Source organism: Armigeres subalbatus, chromosome 2 (genome assembly GCF_024139115.2).
Source record: "Armigeres subalbatus isolate Guangzhou_Male chromosome 2, GZ_Asu_2, whole genome shotgun sequence".
NCBI lineage: Eukaryota > Metazoa > Arthropoda > Insecta > Diptera > Culicidae > Armigeres > Armigeres subalbatus.
Window position 1 is genome coordinate 191,280,858 of NC_085140.1, and position 20,551 is coordinate 191,301,408.

General features: G+C 36.7%; 3 protein-coding genes and 1 long non-coding RNA gene across 11 annotated transcripts in view; 2 read left to right on the forward strand and 2 right to left on the reverse strand.

Moving 5' to 3' along the window:
- Positions 1-20,551, forward strand: part of LOC134211421 (peroxisomal targeting signal 2 receptor) — a 358,938-nt gene that overhangs the window by 30,413 nt on the left and 307,974 nt on the right. The window lies entirely within an intron of this gene.
- LOC134215662 (uncharacterized) lies at positions 295-1,536 on the forward strand. The gene is made up of 3 exons (XM_062694799.1): positions 295-580; positions 643-1,187; positions 1,245-1,536. The coding sequence occupies exons 1-3, from the start codon at positions 406-408 to the stop codon at positions 1,377-1,379; spliced, it is 855 nt and encodes a 284-aa protein (XP_062550783.1). The 5' UTR covers positions 295-405; the 3' UTR covers positions 1,380-1,536.
- The window catches only part of LOC134211418 (PDZ and LIM domain protein 3), a 122,346-nt gene continuing 115,651 nt past the window's right edge, over positions 13,857-20,551 (reverse strand). For all 5 annotated transcript variants that reach the window (XM_062688246.1, XM_062688247.1, XM_062688251.1 and 2 more), the window contains 2 exons: positions 14,067-14,208; positions 13,857-14,001 (listed from right to left, as the gene is read on the reverse strand). In XM_062688246.1, coding sequence (XP_062544230.1) covers positions 13,861-14,001; positions 14,067-14,208 — 283 coding nt within the window. In that variant the 3' untranslated portion in view covers positions 13,857-13,860. The remainder of the gene's footprint in view (positions 14,002-14,066; positions 14,209-20,551) is intronic.
- Positions 14,282-20,527, reverse strand: LOC134211426 (uncharacterized). Its single transcript, XR_009979018.1, has 2 exons — positions 19,671-20,527; positions 14,282-19,518 (listed from the first exon to the last, which is right to left on the reverse strand). It is a non-coding gene; the product is annotated as an uncharacterized LOC134211426 (long non-coding RNA).

Here is a 20,551-nt window from a genome sequence, read left to right on the forward strand (position 1 = left end):
TTTTTTTAATTTTCATTATAGAAAAAAAGTTTTTTTTTTAACTTTATTAATGTGTTTTTTAATTCTAGGATTAAGTTCAACACAGCTAGAAAAATAGTGATAGTGATGGCAAATTTACGAATCACACCACACAATGTAACGTCTCTGTTATGACGTCATTTCAGTCTCAGCTGGGATAACAAACTAATACAAGCTTTCCCTTGAATCATCCTGTTCTTTCTCCGTTCGATTCCCAAACGTTGAACCATGTTTATGTTTGTCTGCCTAGCTCCGTTAGATTATAGTTTGACGGTTGTTGCATTGTTTCAGTATTAGTTGCCTTCTAGTTTGTTTAGTTTCAAGATTGCGGTAGTGAGCAATACAGTAACAAAGAAGCAGTAGTTGAAAATTAAGAAAAATCATATAATGGTTGATCAGATAGACAGATTAATTATTAAAAGTGAACCCTTCTACGCTGTAGAAGAACCAGACCTCCTCAACGGACTTGGCGCCAGTCATTTTCCGTTGGGGGACAGTGATCTGCGGACGCTCTGTCTAAATAGATTGGGACTGTGTGAGGAAACAGTGGCACTACTCGAAGGTGAAAAATAAGCCGTATTTCCTTGTTTCAAGTAATGATGTAAAATTGTTGTTCTGTCGTAGCCCAACAAATCGATGTCGAATGTATGAAGAAAATGCGATTTGAAGATGTAGATGCACTATTTGATGGACGTCCACTGGGTCCAAAAATCCACTTCCGGGAGGCACTTATTTCTTGGCGAGTAGACATTGGCATGCCGATGAAAAGTTTGCGAATGATTTCCTACCGCAAACGATCCGCCGATCAGCTGGAACCGGTCCCTTCGTCGCGACCGATGAAATATTCTAGCAGCATTGGCTGTGAACCAATAAGAAATAGTTCCAATATGGCTGAGTCACACAAATTCCACAAAGGGGCGCCCAACATTTCCTATAGGACTTTTCCCTGGCCTATGACTGTGGAAGTGCTGCAGGACATGTTGCACAGTTGTAGCATTGGAAGGATGATTTTACATTCCGGCGAGCTGGGAAGTTTAGAAAAGTCCTTTCAAAGCCAGTTGACAGCTATTGTGGTCGATTATCACATGGATTATGACACGAAGATATCGGCACCGCAGTTGGAAAATTATTGCAGATGCATTACAACGTTATTTCCGCATGAAAATAAGGTAAATGTACTGAAATGTAATGCTACTGTGAATGTTTTACTTATTTATTTGTTCAAGAATACGTACCACATTCCCCGTGGACCTACGAGACGGAATCCGGGTGGTTTGTTGTATTCCAGGTTTATCAACCAGAAAATAAGCAAGAAAGCCTTAGCCATCGGGAGCGGTTTAGCAACTCCTTTCAATATGTGAATTATACCCTTCGGGTTCATATGTTCCTATTATATAATTTAACAACACAAAGGTGCTGTTGGTTGTGTTTCTTACTGTGTAAGATTGAGTGAATTTAGTTCAAAGTTATGTTTAATTATGTTTCTGAAGTTAATAAATTATTTGGTCTAGAAAAATATTTAGGATAGTCTAAACTTATTACCAATTTACTAAAGATTGAGAAAACGTTGATTTGTGATGTACTGTTCATGTGCTATGTAATATGTAATATTTTCCGGTAGGTAATGCAATTCCTCTTTTTAAATCAAATGCATCGTTTGGCATCGTTCATAACACCTTCATTGCAAATCTTAAGAATATGTTGATCTACATAGCGTATATAGTATTTTTCTCAAAATTTCAGAGTGTCGGCTTAAGAAATGTCAATTGTCGAATTGTGGTCCTTATTATTCACACAAATTTTCCTTTCCGAGACATCTATGAAGGTCGTATGGGTTCCCAGCATCTTTACTAGTAGATGTTGAACTAACATTCCTTTCCTCCCTTCCGTAATTGTATGGACGCGGCCAGGTATACAACTGCTACTAACTAACTAATCCCAAGTACCAATTTGCGACAATATACAGTAGATTGCTCAATTGAACATTTTATAGCCACGCACAATCACATATGCTATGCTATGCTAAGCTAAATTTACAAATACCTTTCGGGAGGTTTACTCAAGAGTCCCTATAAGGGCCCGAGTAGCACGTGATGTGCATAAGTTGCAACTAAATCTGTCTGAATTGGGCTGCTATGGAAATTTCATAAATTATTGGATTCCTGGAGGAGTTCCGAATGACATTTATGGAGAAATTTTAGAAGAAATTCCTGGAGGAATTTCCAAATGTATTGCAGAATGATTTTTCGAAGAACATCCCGAATAGATTTGGAACAAGAATTTCTGATGGAATTTTCTGGATGGAATGAAATTTCGCTTAACTTTTCAAAAGGTCCTAAGTAACATTTTTTTCATGAATTAATTTGAGTACTGCAATCAAAAGCTTTCATGTTGTTCTGTTGATTGCACTATTCAAATTAATTCATGAAAAAAATGTTACTTAGGTCCTTTTGAAAAGTTAAGCGAGAATTATCAAAAGAATCCTCGAAAGAATTTCCAATGGAATTTACAAACAAATTCCTATTGTAACTTTCATATATATTTTTTAAATTTCTACAAGGTTTCCTTCAGGAACATCTGAAGGAATTCTATCTGGAATTCTGCCAGGAATTTCTCCGGGAAGTAGTAAACCAAAACCCTGTTTTGGATCTGGAATTAAAACTTCGGGATTGCAGTCGATCCATCATCATACTTCTGACTTCGGATATTCTCGAGAATTCCTTGAAAAAATAACTTCAGGTGTTACTTTGTCAATTTATTCAGTAATCATTCAGGAGATATTCTATGAATAAATAAAAGTTTGTTCGGAAAATTCTCCCCTAGGAATCAATTCGGTTAGTTACTTAGAAATTGTTTCAGGTAACTAACCGAATTAAATCCTGGGGGAGAATTGTAAAACTCTACCGGAAATTCCATAACGAATTCTTTTAAGACTTTCTTTGGACATCATTTTAGAAATTCCATCCAAAATTGCTATGGAAATTTGGTCGGAATTCCTACGGAAAATTCTTCGGAAATACCTACGGAAATTGTTTCAAGGAAACATTCCGAAATCCCTTAGTATAATTCCTTCGGAAAATTGTTCACGATTTCTTTTGAAAATGGCTTTAAGAATGTCTGCAGATATTGGTTTGGGAACACCTTCAAATTTTTTTTGAGAAATTGCTTCAGCAATTATTTCAAGAATTTCTTAAATAAATTCTTCCAGTATTCCTTAAGAAATCCCTTTGGAAACTCTAGGAAGAAATTCTTGGAGATCTCACGAAATTTCTGAAAAATCCTGGAATTCTCTCGAGATATTTTTTGGAGTTCTTTCGGGTATTTCTCCGGAAATTTAATAAGGTTTGCGGGAAGCACTTATGAAATTTATTCAGAAATTGTTTTAGGATCATTCGGAAACTACTTTGAGAGTTCTTTCGTAAATTTTATCTGGAAATTCCTCTAGAAACTTTTCCGAAAATTCTTTTAGTATTTAGTATTCCTAAAGAAAAAAATCTCGTAAAAATTCTTCCAACAAAATTTCCGGAATAGTTCTTGCAGGAATTTCGTAAGAAATTTCATATGGTTTTACTAAAAGACTGAACGAAGGATTTCCTGGAGGAAGTTTCTAATGTATTTCCTAAAGGAATTTTCGAATGAATTTCTGAAAGAATTTGTAAAGAAATTTCTAAAAAAAAATCCGAAGAAATTTTCTTAGAATTGCTTTTTTTAATTTTCAAAAGAATGTCTTGACGAAATTCCCAAAAAAATTTCTGGATTTATCTCCAAAGTAATTTCCCGAGGATTTTCTAAAAAAAACCAAATTTCGAAAAAATACTTGGTCGAATGTCTAAAGAAATTTTTCAGAATACTTTCAGGAGTTCCGTTGTCACCCCGTCACTCATTTTCATCAGCCTTCATTCGAAAACTCTTAAGGAAATTCCTGAAATTTTGTCCTAGATTTGTGGAAAGGATTTTTGCTGGAAATTCCGGAGGAATTACTAGAGAAATTTTCGATGGTACCCGAAGGAATACCTGAAATAATTGTTGAATTGGACGTTTTTTGGAAAAAAAAACATTCCGAAGAATTTCAAGATACCTTTTCAGTACATTAGACGATTGCATTTATAGACGGCTATATCCAATGTGTCCGCAACTTGACAAAATCTAGCTTCTATCTATATACATAAAAATGAATTTCTGTCAGTCTGACCCTTACAGACTTGGGAACTAGTGAACCAATCGGCGTGAAAATGTTTATGCATGAATTTTGTGGCCAGGAAAGGAGTTCAGTTCGTGTTTTCTCTTGTTTCGGACAGCAGAACGGTCGAGTTGGCAGATCGAGTTAAGAAGAAAAAATTGGGTGTGCGGTGGATCATGCGCTTTGGTCTGGTTGAGGCATGCGCGATCTACTTTAGTTGGCAGAAGCCATCGGGCAAAGTAAGTACAGGGCTTGGTTCGGTCGTCGTGTTGAGAAGAAAATATTTGATGTGCGGTGGATCATGCGTTTGTATTGCGCTTTGGTCCGGTTGAGACAAGCGCGATCTTCGTTAGTTGGCCGAAGCCATCGAGCGGACGTTGCGAAGAGAAAAAATATATTTATTATTCGGTGAAATGCTTTAGGCGCGCGTTGGGTTTTCGTCTTCGTATCAGTATGAATATGGCGCCGTTCCGAAGAAATAAATAGTCGCTTACCAAGGCAACTTCCTATAGATTACCTTCTCATCTAACCAACTATCCCTTCCCGTGGCACTCACGGAGATGCAGAGGATTCCTCGGTCTCTTGTAGCAATGAGTGTCGGACTAATTTTCCTCCCCTAATCCTAAATTGGCTGTGAGGACGTGGCCGGCATCGTTATTGGTCTTGAATTATTGAAACTCCAAATCATGTACAGTGAGAATGGCTTTCTAATCCCAGGAAAGCTATTCAATTGGTGAGCTGTGCAAATTTGTTGTTTCTCGGCCAATCACGACTAGCAACTACGATGTGTACAGTCAATCAAGCTAAGCTAAGGATTTTGGGGCAGGGAAAGGTTCTTAAGATGGTTTAAAACCCCTCACTCTCTGGAAGGATGGGGGCTCCATGAAAAATAAATTTCTGCATATCTCGAGAACTGATCAAGCAAATGGAACCAAACTTAGCATGTGGAGACTTTGGAAGGCAAGAAATGCTTCTGTGGGATGGTTCGATGACCTCCAAAGGGGTGATGGGAGGGGCTCCTGTACAAATGAAACACAAATTTCTGCATAACAATCTGAAGCGCTTGTTGAAATCGAATCGCAGAGCAGACGTCAAAACTTTAATTATGAAAACATTTTTTTGTACCAACTAGGGGAAACCGCCATATGTTGAACGGCTAATTTTGTCGCCTATTGTACTCCCATAAGAAATGCACGTGCGTTCAACAATAGGCGAAGAAAATAGCCGTTCAACATTTGGCGAATTACCCTAATTCATTTTTGGCGATACAAAGTTCAACGCGTCAGCTAGTAAATATTAAAAAAAAAATATTTCTGGATTCTGTACCGCAAAATACCACAGTAGATCACGGCACAGTAGGGGTTAAGAAACACAAAGGGCCTACCAAATAAAGAAAGAAATAAAAAACACAAATCTCTGTAGCTTGGATTAAGGAACATATTTTAAATTAGCACTTAATGAGAATATCATAAGTTCTTGTATTTTTTTTGTAAATCTCCAGCGAAAAATATATAATATATAAAACTTTATTTAATTAGCTCTCCAGATCTTTATGGAATTCCTATCCTTTTGTAAACTCAAGGTACTTTAGAATAGAATAAGAACTGAGAACAAAATGCAGCATGAAAGGTAATTTGCAGTCACTTTTGATATTAGTTGGAACATAAATTTTCATCAACATGATCACTAAAATTATTTTTTTGACTGCTTCGAGCACTGTTATACAAATGTTATTATGAAGGCACGTTATGAGAAATATTGTCTAATAGATATGGGTAATGATATGTAGATGAATAGGCGGACACCTATAGTACGATGATGCATGGTCATGGTCTTTCTATTGGCATAGCATCCCACAGCTGGAACATTGACATCTCGCAACTCAGTATTATAAAGGAATGTGGGGCCCTCCTTAGCCGTGCGATAAGACGCGCGGCTACAAAGCAAGACCATGCTGAGGGTGTCTGGGTTCGATTCCCGGTGCCGGTCTAGGCAATTTTCGGATTGGAAATTGTCTCGACTTCCCTGGGCATAAAAGTATCATCGTGTTAGCCTCATGATATACGAATGCAAAAATGGTAACATGGCTTAGAAACCTCGCGCTAATAATTGTGGAAGTGCTGAATGAACACTAAGCTTCGAGGCGGCTCTGTCCCAGTGTGGAGATGTAATGCCAATAAGAAGAAGAAGACGAAGCATCCCACAGCTGGAACATTGGCATCTCGCAACTCAGTATTAATAAGAAATTTCCACCGTGGTTCACTTTATGTGGCTAAACATGAATGCCGAGAGGTTGGGAAAATTTCCTAGACCCGGTAGCGATTCAAACCCAGTCGCCCTCACAATGGCCTGCTTTGTAAAAGAACGTCTTACCGCTGTGCTACGGAAGCCCTCCAAGATGCACGAGTGTACAGATTAGATATTAGCAAATACAAATAGCTATAAAAATGCACTGGCATGTATTGTCTTAGAAAGGTATGACGCGACCTTCATTCAGCTTTATCATTTACTACGTGATGTTACCCACAGAATCAACATAAACATAAAGGTTGATGAAACTTCGTCAGTAGCTGTTATTGTAGAAATTTCAACTGGCGTTGCATGTTAGTTCAATTTTGATGACCTATTTACCTACATCGTTACAAGGCCATTCAAACAGACTCGACACGATTTTTAAATTGTTTTTTATCATTTAGATAGTTTTTCGAATCATGAAACACTTTCTTGTTGTCGGTCTGTTTGTGTCATCATTCATCATTACAAGATCACAGCTCATTACTAATGGTATCAGTGAAATAGTGAATCATTTGTTAGAAAAACTACCCATGTGCGTGTGTCAAAACTCCAGAGCAACAGCAGAATATAATTTTAATAAAGTGGCAGAAAATGTTTCGAATTATCCTTTGCAAAAACAGTTATATCTATACTATATATGATGGGCCGCCCGCTTATTCTGTTCTGTTTGATGCCCTGATGCTCTGGACAAATTCTCAGCCCCATTGGTTAACGTTCGGGCGGTGCTAAATTCATTGGAAGTTTATATCGAAAAATGAATAGATAAACATGAAAAAAACATTTGGAGCTAGATGGCACCATTTACAATGAAGAACTATGATACTCATTTAGTTCTCAGAATGTTATGCTGAAAACCGCGAGAAGATTATAGTTTATCAGTCAAATTTTTAGTATCATACTTCGTTCTTAGTATTATAAACTTTCAATGAGTTCAACACCGCCAAAAAATTGAATAAAGTTTTTTTTCCATACTAATTTGAGGATTAGTCAAATGTTCACATATGACGTTTCAAATTTTCAGAATGCTGTTGGTAAATTTTCAGTGTTTCATATTCGTACAAGGCAAAGAAGCAAACTCATTATCACGAAATATACAACATATGTAGTTTCTCAAACAAAAGGTTGAAGTATCCTTTGCCTTATTATTATTTATGTGTACCAATCCTTCTAGAATCATGCGGAGCCAACGAGGAGTTCCGCTTCTGTGGGCCACCGGTAAACTGTCAACAGAGCTGCGCGGGTCTCTTTCGGCGCAACCTAATGCCATGCATTCCGGGCTGCCGAACCGGGTGTACCTGTAAGCGGGGCTACGTTCGAAATGCTCTGAACGTGTGCGTGCCTCCGTCCAGCTGTTTTATGAATAGGTTTGTTGAAGTGCTGATGGGTACGTTTCCTTATCAGTTTTCTTCCGGTCCGAGAACAACGGTGTCCCCGATGAGCAACTTCCCAAGATTATTTGAAATGAGTTAGTGTTTTTAATTTATTTAGGTTTTAATTTAAGTGTATGATTTTCAGAGATCTCTTGTTACCTGTTACCTGTTACCTCATTCCGTAATTACACATAGTTTTAGTTTTTTAGTTTCACTTTTCCCTAACCGTGAGCACTTAGAAAGGCGTACGTGCGATTATAACGCAATCAAAAGCTAACTCTGACTCTTTAAGAGCTCTATATAGCCGCATAGGCGAAATACAGTGCTAATGATTACTTGAAAATGTTTCACAAATTTGTCTGTTTCCCTGAGGGCGGGGCACATAAGCAATTGAAATGTTCCATATTTGACGAAAACTTGAAATCCTTGAAATCCGGAGGTTACCGCGTTTCCCGGTAGAGTTTTCAAAAACTATATATTCGTAAGGACACTCAAGGTTGAGCTAGTGAGGAGTTAACATCTAAATAAACGCTGGATTAAAAGGTGTCCAAGTACATAGTTAAATTACATCACTTAAAAAGGTTGATAACATTTCGCCCTTGGTTTAATAAAATGTTGGGTGAGACGGCCTCCGTGTGTCATTTACATTGCGTGAGTTTCATTGCGAGTTTTCTGGTAGTTTCAAAAATGACTAAAACAAGGATGTTATCGATCATTTAGTAATCTGCCTTCGATCATTTAGTAGTTTGTCAATAACTCATTCCAGAGGCTAAATTTCAAAATGTGTTGTATGGTGGACTTTCAGTGCGAAGGTTTTTCTACAACTCTCCTTAACAGGTCGATGTTCGAATTCCACTATTAAAGGAGTTACGGTGCTAGTTGCTGTACTTATACTAAATGATTACAAAATATGCAATCATTTAGTCTAAGTTATTGTTACTAGCGCTATAGCTCCGTTATTAGAGAAATTCAATCAACGAACTGTTAGGTAGAGTTGTAGATAAACCTTTGCACTAGAAGTCCACCATACAACACATTTTGAAATTTGACCTCTAGAATGAGTTATAGACAAAATACTAAATGATCGAAGGCAGATTACTAAATGATCGATAACATCCTTGACTAAAATAAAAACTCCCCCAGAAAAGTTTAAAAATCTTTATGAAAAATTTCCACAAATAATGCGTCTTTCCTATCACAAGCAGCAACAAAACCAAAATCAGAATTTATAAAAAAATTCTCGCTTAACTTTTCAAAAGGACCTAAGTAACATTTTTTTCATGAATTAATTTGAATACTGCAATCAATAGGGTAAAATGCCCAATAGTGGACCCCTAACCAATAGTGGACCCTCCAGCCATTTTTGCATTATTCCAGCACAATGTAAACATTTTGCTATGAAATTCCATCGGGAGAACCTACCTTACACTCCTATGATTTGACTACATGCATTGGAAATGCTATGGAAAGTAAAATTAGATGATTTTTTACAATTCTATAAAAAATAAACACGAGAGTGTCCATTATAGGAATATTTTGGGGGGTCCATAATAGGGAAGAAGAACGTCCCGAAACGGAACATAAAAATCAAATGAAGTGTCGACTATGGGGAAGCAATTTCCTATTATGGACCCCCAGGGGGTCTACTATAGGGCGTATTCAGTCGGACTTTAAAATGTTAATTTCAACGAATAACGTCGAGTATTTGAGTGTTTTATGTATGTATCGTAAAGAGGAGATGCAGAGCTTGTTATTAGATATCACGCCAAATTAATATTTTGAAAATTTCCACTCCTTATGCCAGGAAGAGCAAAATTTCGCTACTAGGGGGTCCACTATTGGGCATTTTACCCTAGCTTTCATGTTGTTCTGTTGATTGCGCTATTAAAATTAATTCATGAGAAAAATGTTACTTAGGTCCTTTTGAAAAGTTAAGCAAGAATTGCACTTCGGTTCTCCCGAGCCAACGTCAACCACTCGATAAGCTGTCGCAGAGACGTGATAGGCTCCGTCCATGCGAAATAATTTCCCAGCGTCTTCCTCCGAAGAGCGCTTGCTTTGCTACCGAGGCCAAGCGATTATGATTTGCACTTTGAAGAAAATGCCTTGACCTTGGTTTTGCACGAGTGCAGTAGCATCGAAAGGGCGAGGCCTCGGTCTCAATTGATATCGGATACTGTCAAGCAAAGGTCCGATTTTCACGACCGATCGGCAGAATAACCAGAACGAAGCACTGAACAACGTCGGAAGCGATGCAATGAACTGCTTCATAAACGACATCTTAGAGCGTATCGCGGATAAGGCCTTCCGTCTGTTTCGCTACACCAAACGCTAAACGATCACAAGCCGCGAGATTCAGATCGTCGTTCGCCTCCTGTGGCCTGTCGGCCTGGCCAAGCACGTCACCGTCTCAGAGGAAACCAAAGTCGTCACCAATTACACCATCTCCAAGTGAACAAGAACGACGACGAGCTGCGCTCACAGAAGAGAAAGGTTTTTATATATATCATGCAGGCAGAGAATCAAAATTTTGAAAAAAAAATTCCACTTCACGCAACTCGAAGATTTACCGCTGGAACACGATAGACGCCATTCATGCGAATATGTTTCGCAGCGTCCCCCCCCCCAAAAGCGCTTACGCTATTACCGACCGTAAGTTTTTGCCGTCACCAAGTGATTCTGATTTGCACATCGAAAAAAAAAATATCTCACCGATGAACCAAATTGTTTTCAATAATGCGCCTTTCCAATCACAAACAGCAACAAACCTAGGGAGCATCCATAAATTACGTAACACTAAGGGAGGAGGGGGTTGTCAGAAGCAGAAATGCCACGTGATTTTTTCAAATGTCTTCACAGTCGAGTAAAAATGTCTTCAAATGTCTTCAATGTTAAAATTATTATTATCTGCAAGAAATTTCAAAATCTAATAGGTTTGTAAATTTAATCATCTCCTTGTTTTATTGATATGGAAATATTTATTTTTTGCCTTTCTCGTACAACAAAGTTGTAACAGAAGGCTATAATTTCACTCCAAAAGCCAAATTTTGATAGAAGGCTCGGAGACCCATCCATTACTCTCATAGTTGAGTTATTTTTAAGCAGCGTGATATAATCGAATCAAAGCTATTAACCGCCTAAATGTAGGCAATTTACGTTGCATTTACCATACTAATTTGAATTCAACACATTGAATCGAGAAAGGCATAATCACCACTGGGGGATAAATTTGGGTTTTTTAAATTAAAATTGTTGGAATTCAAGAGAAAATACTTTCAAATTTTCACGAGATAGTGCAACGAGTTTCCTTTAGATTTTCTTTTTTTAACTGAATTTTAATGTGTGGAATTCTTCCGAACTTCTTTTACCGTAAAATACTTGAAAAAAATTCTGAAGGACTTTCTGAAGGAGCTTTCGGATAAATTCCTAATGGAGCTTTTGAAGGAATTCCTGAAGGACCTTCTGGGAGACTCCTGAGAATTTTTGTTCGGAGGAATTCCAAAAGATTTTCTGAAGAAACTTACGGAGATTTGAAAGACCTTCCGGAGAATCTTCAGGAGGAATTCCTGGATGAACTTAAGAAGAAATTCCTATAGAAACTTCAGGAAGAATTACGGAGGGATTTTCTGGAGGAATTCCTGAAGGATATTCCTAACGAACTACTGAATTTCTAGTAGAACTCCTGAAGAAATTTCTGAAGAATCTTCCGGAGGAATTTCAAGAGGATGTTCAGGATGTATTCCTGGAGCTTCTTGAGGTATTGCTGCAGAAATTTCTGAAAGAAATCCAGGAGGAAATAACAGAAAAATTCCAGAGTATACTACAAGATGTATTCTTAGAAAATCTTTCGGCAACAATTTCCAAAGGAATTCCTGGAGAAACCTTCGGAGAAATTCATTGAAGAACTGTTGGAGCAACTCGTGAAAAACTACCGGAGGAATTTCTGGAGGAACTGCTGGGGAGGGAATTCAGAGAGAAGAATTCAATCTATTTTTGCCGTTTAAAATAAATTAGATAGGGTAATTCGCCAAATGTTGAACGGCTATTTTCTTCGCCTATTGTTGAACGCACGTGCATTTCTTATGGGAGTTCAACAATAGGCGACAAAATTAGCCGTTCAACATATGGCGGTTTCCCCTAGGTCATTGCGTTCCGATCTCGGTTCCGATATAATGATCGAAATACCTTTTCACAAACACGTTGAAAACCGCCGCCGCCAGAAAATTTAAACGAATGCTGCCATCGGGTTTTTTTAAACAGCACACAACTCAAACTCGAGCGCAAAGTTAAGTGCGTTTGACGTTTAATGCGTTGCAGTTATCAACCAGCTAGTGTAAATGTAACTCATGTTTGAGATTTTAAGCCCGAGACAAAGACTATTACAACATTTATAATATTTATATAACTTGCATATTAAAGTGGCAGAATATATAAGTAATGATTTTTCTATTCGCGGACTTATTGATTGTCATCAAGTATCTTCAAATAAGTAGATTAGTCTTCAAATATTTTGAAAAGTCTTCAAATATTTTGGAAAGTCTTCAAAATGTCTTCACGAAATAAATGTCTTCACGTAGATTCAAATGTCTTCAAATTGAAGACATGTCTTCAAATCTGGCATCTCTGGTCAGAAGTGTGGCAATTCATACTTCAATATTGATATAAAAAGTGTGACATAGGAGGGAGGGGGGTTTGAAAATGGTCATTTTTTAAGTTACGTAATTACCGAATCTTCCCCTAAACCAGAAGCTGGCGAAAATTTGGAAAATTTCGCTTGACTGAAACTGACGCCAACGTTAGCCACTCGATGTTTGAGACGTCATCCCTGCGAATAAAATTTTGGAACACTGCTACCGACGAAGAATTTTAACCGTCGTCAAAGCGATTTATGATTCGCACTTTGAAGAAAATTGGTCTCGGCTCTACCTTTTCTTGTGTAAAACGGAGATTCTGAAAAAAAAAGTCGAGGTCGAAATACGTATTTCTAAAGATAACAAAACGTAGTGGAATTAAATGGAAAGTACTAAATTTGTCTTAGACAGTTGATAGAGCAACTACCCTACCACACATCATTTTCTGCAGTTCGACATTTTCGGTATAAATAAGTCTTAAACAACCTGATTATTGATTTTTCACCTTTATTATATTTAGACTTCGATAACCTTTTCGTCACAATAAAGCCTTCATTAGCTAAACGCTAGCTTACTTCCTAAACGTGTGTATGCGTCACACATTCTCGCTACCTTCATGTTTCCGACCGAACCCTAGGGTCGTCCCGTTCATTCGTGAGTAGACACAACGCACCAATGGAAACGTTGTGTTATAATAAATATGCCAACGATCTGTTTTCAAAAGCTATAATATAGACAAATCCTTCGGTTGAAATGATTTGATATAACCTAAAATTTCGATTACCTTTTTCACATTGGAGGATTTTGCTCCTTCCGACAGTACAAAGTGTAACGAAAATTGACTAGAACATGCACCCAATGCATTTTTCCTATCTCGCGGAAAAATGCGCTATAACTTTCGAAACATAACAAAGTTAGAAACTAATGAAGCTCTTTAATAACACTAATGAAGTTTTTTGATATTTATTTATGGGTATAGCTGAGGTTTGATGATAACAAAAGTATTTCCTTCAACAACGGTAGATACGCCTACGGACAGATGCATTTCGTTACTCTGGTTACAGTGTGAAAATTGCGGCTTATTTTCTCCTGCGCTTTACCATTTTTCAACAACAAATTTAATAAATAATGCGTAACTATTTTTTTCATTGTTATTCTTCTCTATCGTAAACTAATTCCAGTGTTTAGATTAGTTCAAATAGTTAATTAGTGTTGTAATAGTTAAAAGCGTTTACCCTTCCTCTTTTAGCTCTCAAGATATAAAAAATAATAATTAAATAGGGTTTTATCATCTGCTCTTACTTATCCTAAAATGAAATAATAATTTAATAAAATTCGGAATCCGATCTGTTCTCCTGCGTATTTTTCAGTAGTCAGATTCCAGCATAACGTGGTGCATTAAACGTTTGAAAGATCCACTCTGGTGGATCTTTTCGTTCGGTTCTCCCATCGAGTTGACGTGCTGAGCGAATTCTGGCTGAGGAGCTGGGTGGGCCGCGGTTGGTTTCTAGAATAGGATGATTTTAGTTCATTGATCTTCGCTACGTACGGAGGTTTTTAGGGTGAACTCACCTTTCCTGGTACCATACGATTTCCGTGGAAGGCACGTGGCTGAATGGGTGTGGTCACTTCCTGAAGTCCCTCGCCAACTCCCTCCTGCAGGGCACGATAGGTTTCGCTCTTGCTCGGATCAAAGACGACGGTTTTCTTATAGCTGTGGTTTGTTTCAAGCGAAATTGTGTACGATGGCGAAAATGGTGGAATGATGATATTGGTATAGGATTCGACAAAGGTGATAAAACAAAATAATGGTTTTGTGGGAACAAATCAAAGTGGGTATACGCAATCAGTGAATGAGAGAATTAACAAACAAACAGAGAAAGAAAAACGAATAAGAACATTTTGTTTTAGTGGAAATAGGTCAAGTTTTTGAATTGTATCTTTCAAGTAACACAATTACACGGCAGAACACAATTAAAAAATAAACACTCAGGGAAGTTCGGTGGTTAGTCACTTGTTAAAAACGTAGACCAGTTTTTATAAAATAAATAATTTAAATCCTCTTTTTTACACTAATTTTAAAATAATTTGCTATTAACAGTAAATAACTATCAGCTTGGAATTCAGCTATTGTTCGGATGTTTCTACCTTATTGAAGTAATTTATGCGAATAAAAAAGAACCTTTACGTAAAATGATTTTCTGTAAAAAAAATAATACTACAGCCAAGATTCCTGGAGTACAGAGAGGTGAAAAGGTCCTATTATCACCCTATTTTCAAAGAATTGTATATTCTTAATCGTACTTACGTAGTCGACTAGAATGTTCTTTAGCCTTAGCTTCAAAAATATTACGATAATTATGATAAATTTCTGGTTTTAATAAAATTAACCCGCTGTAATAGGACGCAGTTGCTAATCGTTGCAGTATTTTTTTTTCGCACGGGAAACCAGTGAAATAGATGCTGAACAATGTTAATTTCCTGAAGCCAATGGGGGAATTAGCAGCGGCATTGTTTTGAGTTCAGAAATCAGAAAAATGTCGCCAGGAGGGTCCAAAATGTGTAGGGGTCCAAATCAAGTTGGTTACCCTACCACCTAAATGCCTACTAGATTTAACATTCGAGAACGAACCAATAATCGTTGAACTCATTCTCAACAAGCATCACATGCCATTTGAAACGCTTGTTTGAGAAACTGCGTATGTAACATTTTTGACCAAAATGAGATTTTTTATATATTCTGAATCCTCGTCCAAAAATACGTATTTTGGAAAAAAATACAAAAAAAAACTTTAAATAATTCTGCACAGTCTTGCAAAATCCATCTTCGCAAAAGTCGGATTTTACACTTTATTCAGTCCCATGATGGCCCTTTTACGTTTTGGCTAGATTTAGAAAGCTGCCATTGTAGCTTTTTTTTAGAAAGCTGCCACTACAATAGTGGAGTCCAGTTCATCCCAAAAAATCTGAATCCATCAAATTGGCCTCAATTCCATACAATAGATAGTTTTGGGTGATTATTACTCAGAAACTGAAGATGAAGGGGGCAGTCACAACTGACATTGGCCGAATGAAGAATTGGTGGATTCAGCTAGCCAAAATCATGGCTGAAGAAGTTGTGCGCCGACTGACAAGCGACATCAACAGAAAAGTGCGAGAATTTCTTCGAAATAACGATGCATGATTCGTTTTAGTTATTCATATGAAATAAAAGAATATAACTTCTGTTCCGTTCTTAGAAAGTTTTTCGATCAAACAAAAAGTCAAAAAAATACACGCATTTGAAATTTCTAAATGATCTGGTCTTTAATTTATAGCAATGACATTTATTATATTTAAGTACATTATACACATTTCATAAAGATTTCAAAAATTGTTAGTTTTGCTAACAACTTGGCTTATAGCATAGCAACCTTTGCACAAATCGTAGATGGAGTTGCAGAGATAAACATATCCACCGTCATTGTAGATTTCGCTAAAATCTACAATTAGGCAGACTCGATTTTCTCAACACACCTGGCCACGTCCTTACAAGTTTTGCTAACAACTTGGCTTATAGCCTGAAATTAGACAATAAACTGATGATTTCCCTTGATAATCACCGGGGTGCCGACAATCGAAATAAGTAACCCTTTTGAAAAGTTAAAATCATAATTAAATTGAAAAATTATTGAATTAGGAATCACAAAATAGAGTAAATTTGCTTTGTTAATACGTAATGCGCTCACTATTTCGATCGTTTTACTACGGTTTATAGCACTAAGCAAATGACAAAAAAAAACTTTGGAGTGGGTTTTCACTTGACAAAAAAGTGTGCCGACAATCAATTAGCAACCGACCACCTTCCCCTATACATTTTTGCCTTTCGCGTATATTAATATACGTAAAGTTATAGGATCACTCCAAAACCGAACTTTTGATAGAAGGCTCGGAGACCCATAGTGTTATATACCAATCGACTCAGCTCGACGAAGTGAGGTGATGCTTGTATGTGTGTATGTATGTATGTGTGTGTGTACAAAAAAAGGTGAGACACCCTTTTTGTACTTAGCCTTATCCGATTTGCTTGCAACTGGTTGCATTCGACGCGGAATCCTTCCTAATTTTTCGCTCTTGAAAATTGGCCCAATCGGCCATAGCGTTCCGGAGTTATTAAAAAACATTGTTTTTTCCCCATTTTTCCTTGGACAAAAAAATCAAAATCGATTTTTTAAAACTGCTGCAATGCAATCAAATGAACGCAAATAAATATGAATTGATGAAAATAACTGAATCTATCTCCCTAAAGTGCAATTTTGACCTCTCTCATGTGCTTTTCTTGTTAAATTTTATAATACACAAGAAAGGCAACCTGCAAGGTGGATTATTCTGGGTTTTTTTCGTTTGTTTGAGAAACTACATAAGTGCATGCACTTTGAAGAGCAATTATGGAGTACTGTTAACAGTTTTCGCACTGGAAATGCTCCTGGGTGTTGAGTTTTGGCAACAAAGTATCGAAGAATTCAAAAGATTCGGTGCCACTTTTTTCAAAAACATTATTTTGTTTCAAGTTGGTTGAAGTAGCTGAATGGACGCTAAAAATGCGAATGTGATTGCGATCTATTTACAGCTCTCATTAGACAGGACTATTATGTACGCTGTTTGTAATGCAAGAAGAAGTAGAAGCATAGACTAAGATTTTTTAGAATATTATTCAACTAGAAATCATTTTAACCAAGTATTGTTTTTTTAATTTCAACATTTTGTTCAGATTCCATATTTCTGGTTTGTGATCCTGAACTCTCGTACGAATCCTAGCACACTTTCTGTGAAAAACGGAAATTTAACGCGACGCTCTCGATAAGATCACTGAGTAAAAATTGACATTCAAAAATTATTCGGACTGTAATTCGGTGGCGGTGGCGTGGATCAAAATCATCCCTCAAACATTTCCTGAAGCATTTTTGTTTCTAAATGTTTATATTTTTCGTGCTCTTACGGCAGTAAACATCAAAGAAATTAATATTTGGCTTTACGGATCTTAGAAAATTGTTGCTCTATGGTAGATTATTGTTACATATTGTATATGTAACTATTGTTGAAATAAAGAGAGCTGTAGCTGCTAGCAAAAGTATCAGTCAGTAGCCTGTCGTAGAGTAGAGAGAACTCTAGTATTTTTTGGAAAGTAGGATTACTCTGAAAACTTTGAAAAATGTTTCTGGAATTTCTTCAGAATTTCAAAAAATGGTCATTTTCTCCACAATTTTTAAAGCATTCCTTCGAAAACCTTGTATAACTTATTTAGACATTCTCGATAATTGTTCCAGGAATTATGTTGAACTCTTTCAAGAATTACTTCAATAATTGCTCTAAGAATTCTCCAGCAACTTCGGGGTCGTTCAAAAATGACGTCCACAGTTTGAGGGGGGAGGGGGTCAAGATTTTGTGACAGTGTGTACACTTGGTATACCAAAAAGCGTGTTAGAAGGGGGAGGGGGGGTTTAAAAATCTCAAAAAGTAGTGGACGTCATATTTGAATCACCCCTTCTTCAGGGATATCTAATTATTTTTTTCCCATGATCTCCTTAGGACTACCATGAGAAATTTCCCCTTACGTTTATCCATGAAATTATTCAGAAATCAAATTTACGATTTCCTCCAGGCATTTCTCCAGGATTTCCTCATGAAGATTCTTCACGGATTTCTTCAGTAATTAAAAAATAAATAAATAAATTTGTCCATTAGGAAATCCTGGGTAATTCCTAGTGAAAATACTCAGCAAAAATGCTGCATTATGCCTTCCTTAGTTTGGAAATTAGGGGATTAGATGTTAAGGCTTGATAAGTTAAGGCACGGTGTTTTAGACTTCCCTTTTGCATATGAACATCTGAGTTAGTCTTATACCAAACCAGTGCAAAACTGGTGAACAAACACAAAAACCTTGCCGTTGATAACTGTAGCACTCTACAGAATTCCTGAGGCCTGGTAGCGAGTCACTTTTTAGTGACTTGGTCACTTTTTTCGGGTCAGTCACTAAAAAGTCTCTTTTTTCTCGGAAAAGTCACTTAAGTCACTTTTTCTCGAAAAAAGTCACTATTTTTAACTATTTTGAAACTTTTGACTATGTTTCGTGAGCATCGTCGTGGAATGAGAAAAAAATGTTGAAAAAAAATGAAACTTTATCCTGCTGTTCGGAACTTCTTCGTGACTCCAGATTCGCTGTGAATCTCGGAGTTGTCATTAGATTTTCAACAGCGATTAATTGAAGAGGTTTTGTGTCACAGTATGATTGGGTATATAATAATGAAAGCAGGATGGGCACAGGGGATCGAGGATCTAAATATATTCACAAAGCCAATGGCTAACTTATCTCAATTGATAAAGTGTAGAAATAAAACCAAGTGTGTAAGGGATCCCCACAGAAATAATCCGTAATGTTTTCGTGATGAGCAAAATGAATGGTCTCTCGACATCTGCTCCGATAAATACTTCGGAATTTTCCAAAATGTATTCTAATGACCATTAAACATTTGTAACTAACATTAGTGTATAATAATCATGAAAAATTGTATTCCGGCTCCGTAACGCTTCACGGCAAATGAACCTTCCAAATAAATAAACATTTGAAGCTGCATAAACTTTGGATATACCATCGAGAAAAATCGTTTGTTGGTTGGTTGATTAAACTTCTTCTTTAGGCTTTTTAAAATCCTGAGAAAATTCTTCAGGTTTTGAAATAATTCTTGGGTTTCAGATTTATAAACTATGTGAGTAGAATTAAATCTATGTCTAAAAATCAATTATATAAAAAAATGCTATTTTTACACACAAGCGAAGATTTTCCGAATAAGTTCGTATTCATAATAAACATTATTGCACATTATGCTGTATGACTTGCCTCAAAGTTGTGCTTTTCCAGTGGTGAAGGGGTCGAGAATTTAAAAAAAAATCAAAAAGAATCAAATAAAATGAACTTATCAGATTTTACTTACTTGTCATAAGACGAGTTTGTACAATTCCATTTAATTCCACTACTTTATTGTACCTTTGACAAATACATATTTCGACCTCAACATTTCGTCTTCAATGTCTCGTACTTGACTCGACTACGAGACACTGAAGACGACCTTACTGTTGAGGTCGAAATACGTATCTGTCAAAGGTACAATAAAGTAGTGGAATTAATTGGAATTGTACAAACTCGTCTTACACACTTAAAATAGATTTCGCTGTTCGGTAAAGTTTTTGACGAAAAACTTCGGTAAACATTAAAACTTATCGTAAGTTCGGTTAAAATAAATTATTCTACCGTATTTTGGTAAAACTTTACCGATCAAACTGCAATTAAAAAATTATTTGACAGAGTTCGGTACGGTAAAACATAGTTGTTGCCGTATACGGTAAAATAAATACCGAACAAACTGCAATACAAATTCTGCATTACAGTATAGTGGAGCTGTCAAACAGTAAAAGTCATACTTCTTTTACGAAACGGTCAATTTTTTTTATTTTTCGTCATTATAAAAATATTTCACATTGTTTACAAAAATATATCGCTTTGCCTTTCTCGTACAACTAAGTTGTACCGAAAGGCTATCATTTCGCTCCAAATTCGAACTTTTGATAGAAGTCCCGGAGACCCATAGTGTTATATACTATTCGACTCAGCTCGATGAGCTGAACAAATGTCTGTCTGTCCGTGTGTGCGTGTGTGTGTATGTGTGTGTGTGCACAAAATGCCATTAAAACATTAGTCAAATTTATACATATAAACTCTTAACCGATTTTCTTGCAACAAGTTGCATCCGACAGAGACTAAAACGGTGTTGATCACTATTGAATTTCATAATAATTGCGAATTGCAAAAAATAGATAATATTAACCTTTTGTCTGTGCTCTGGGGTCAATATGACCCCAGGCCACTTTGAGTAGCTGCCATTCTTTTAGTTTTCAACCGATTCTCCTAATTTTTGGTAGTTAGGTAAAACTCGCCGAGATCTGTCTCCTAGATGCAAATTCGCTTGAAAAATCTTGAAAATATGCGCTACAGTGTACTTTTTCAAAAACTTACGTTGTCT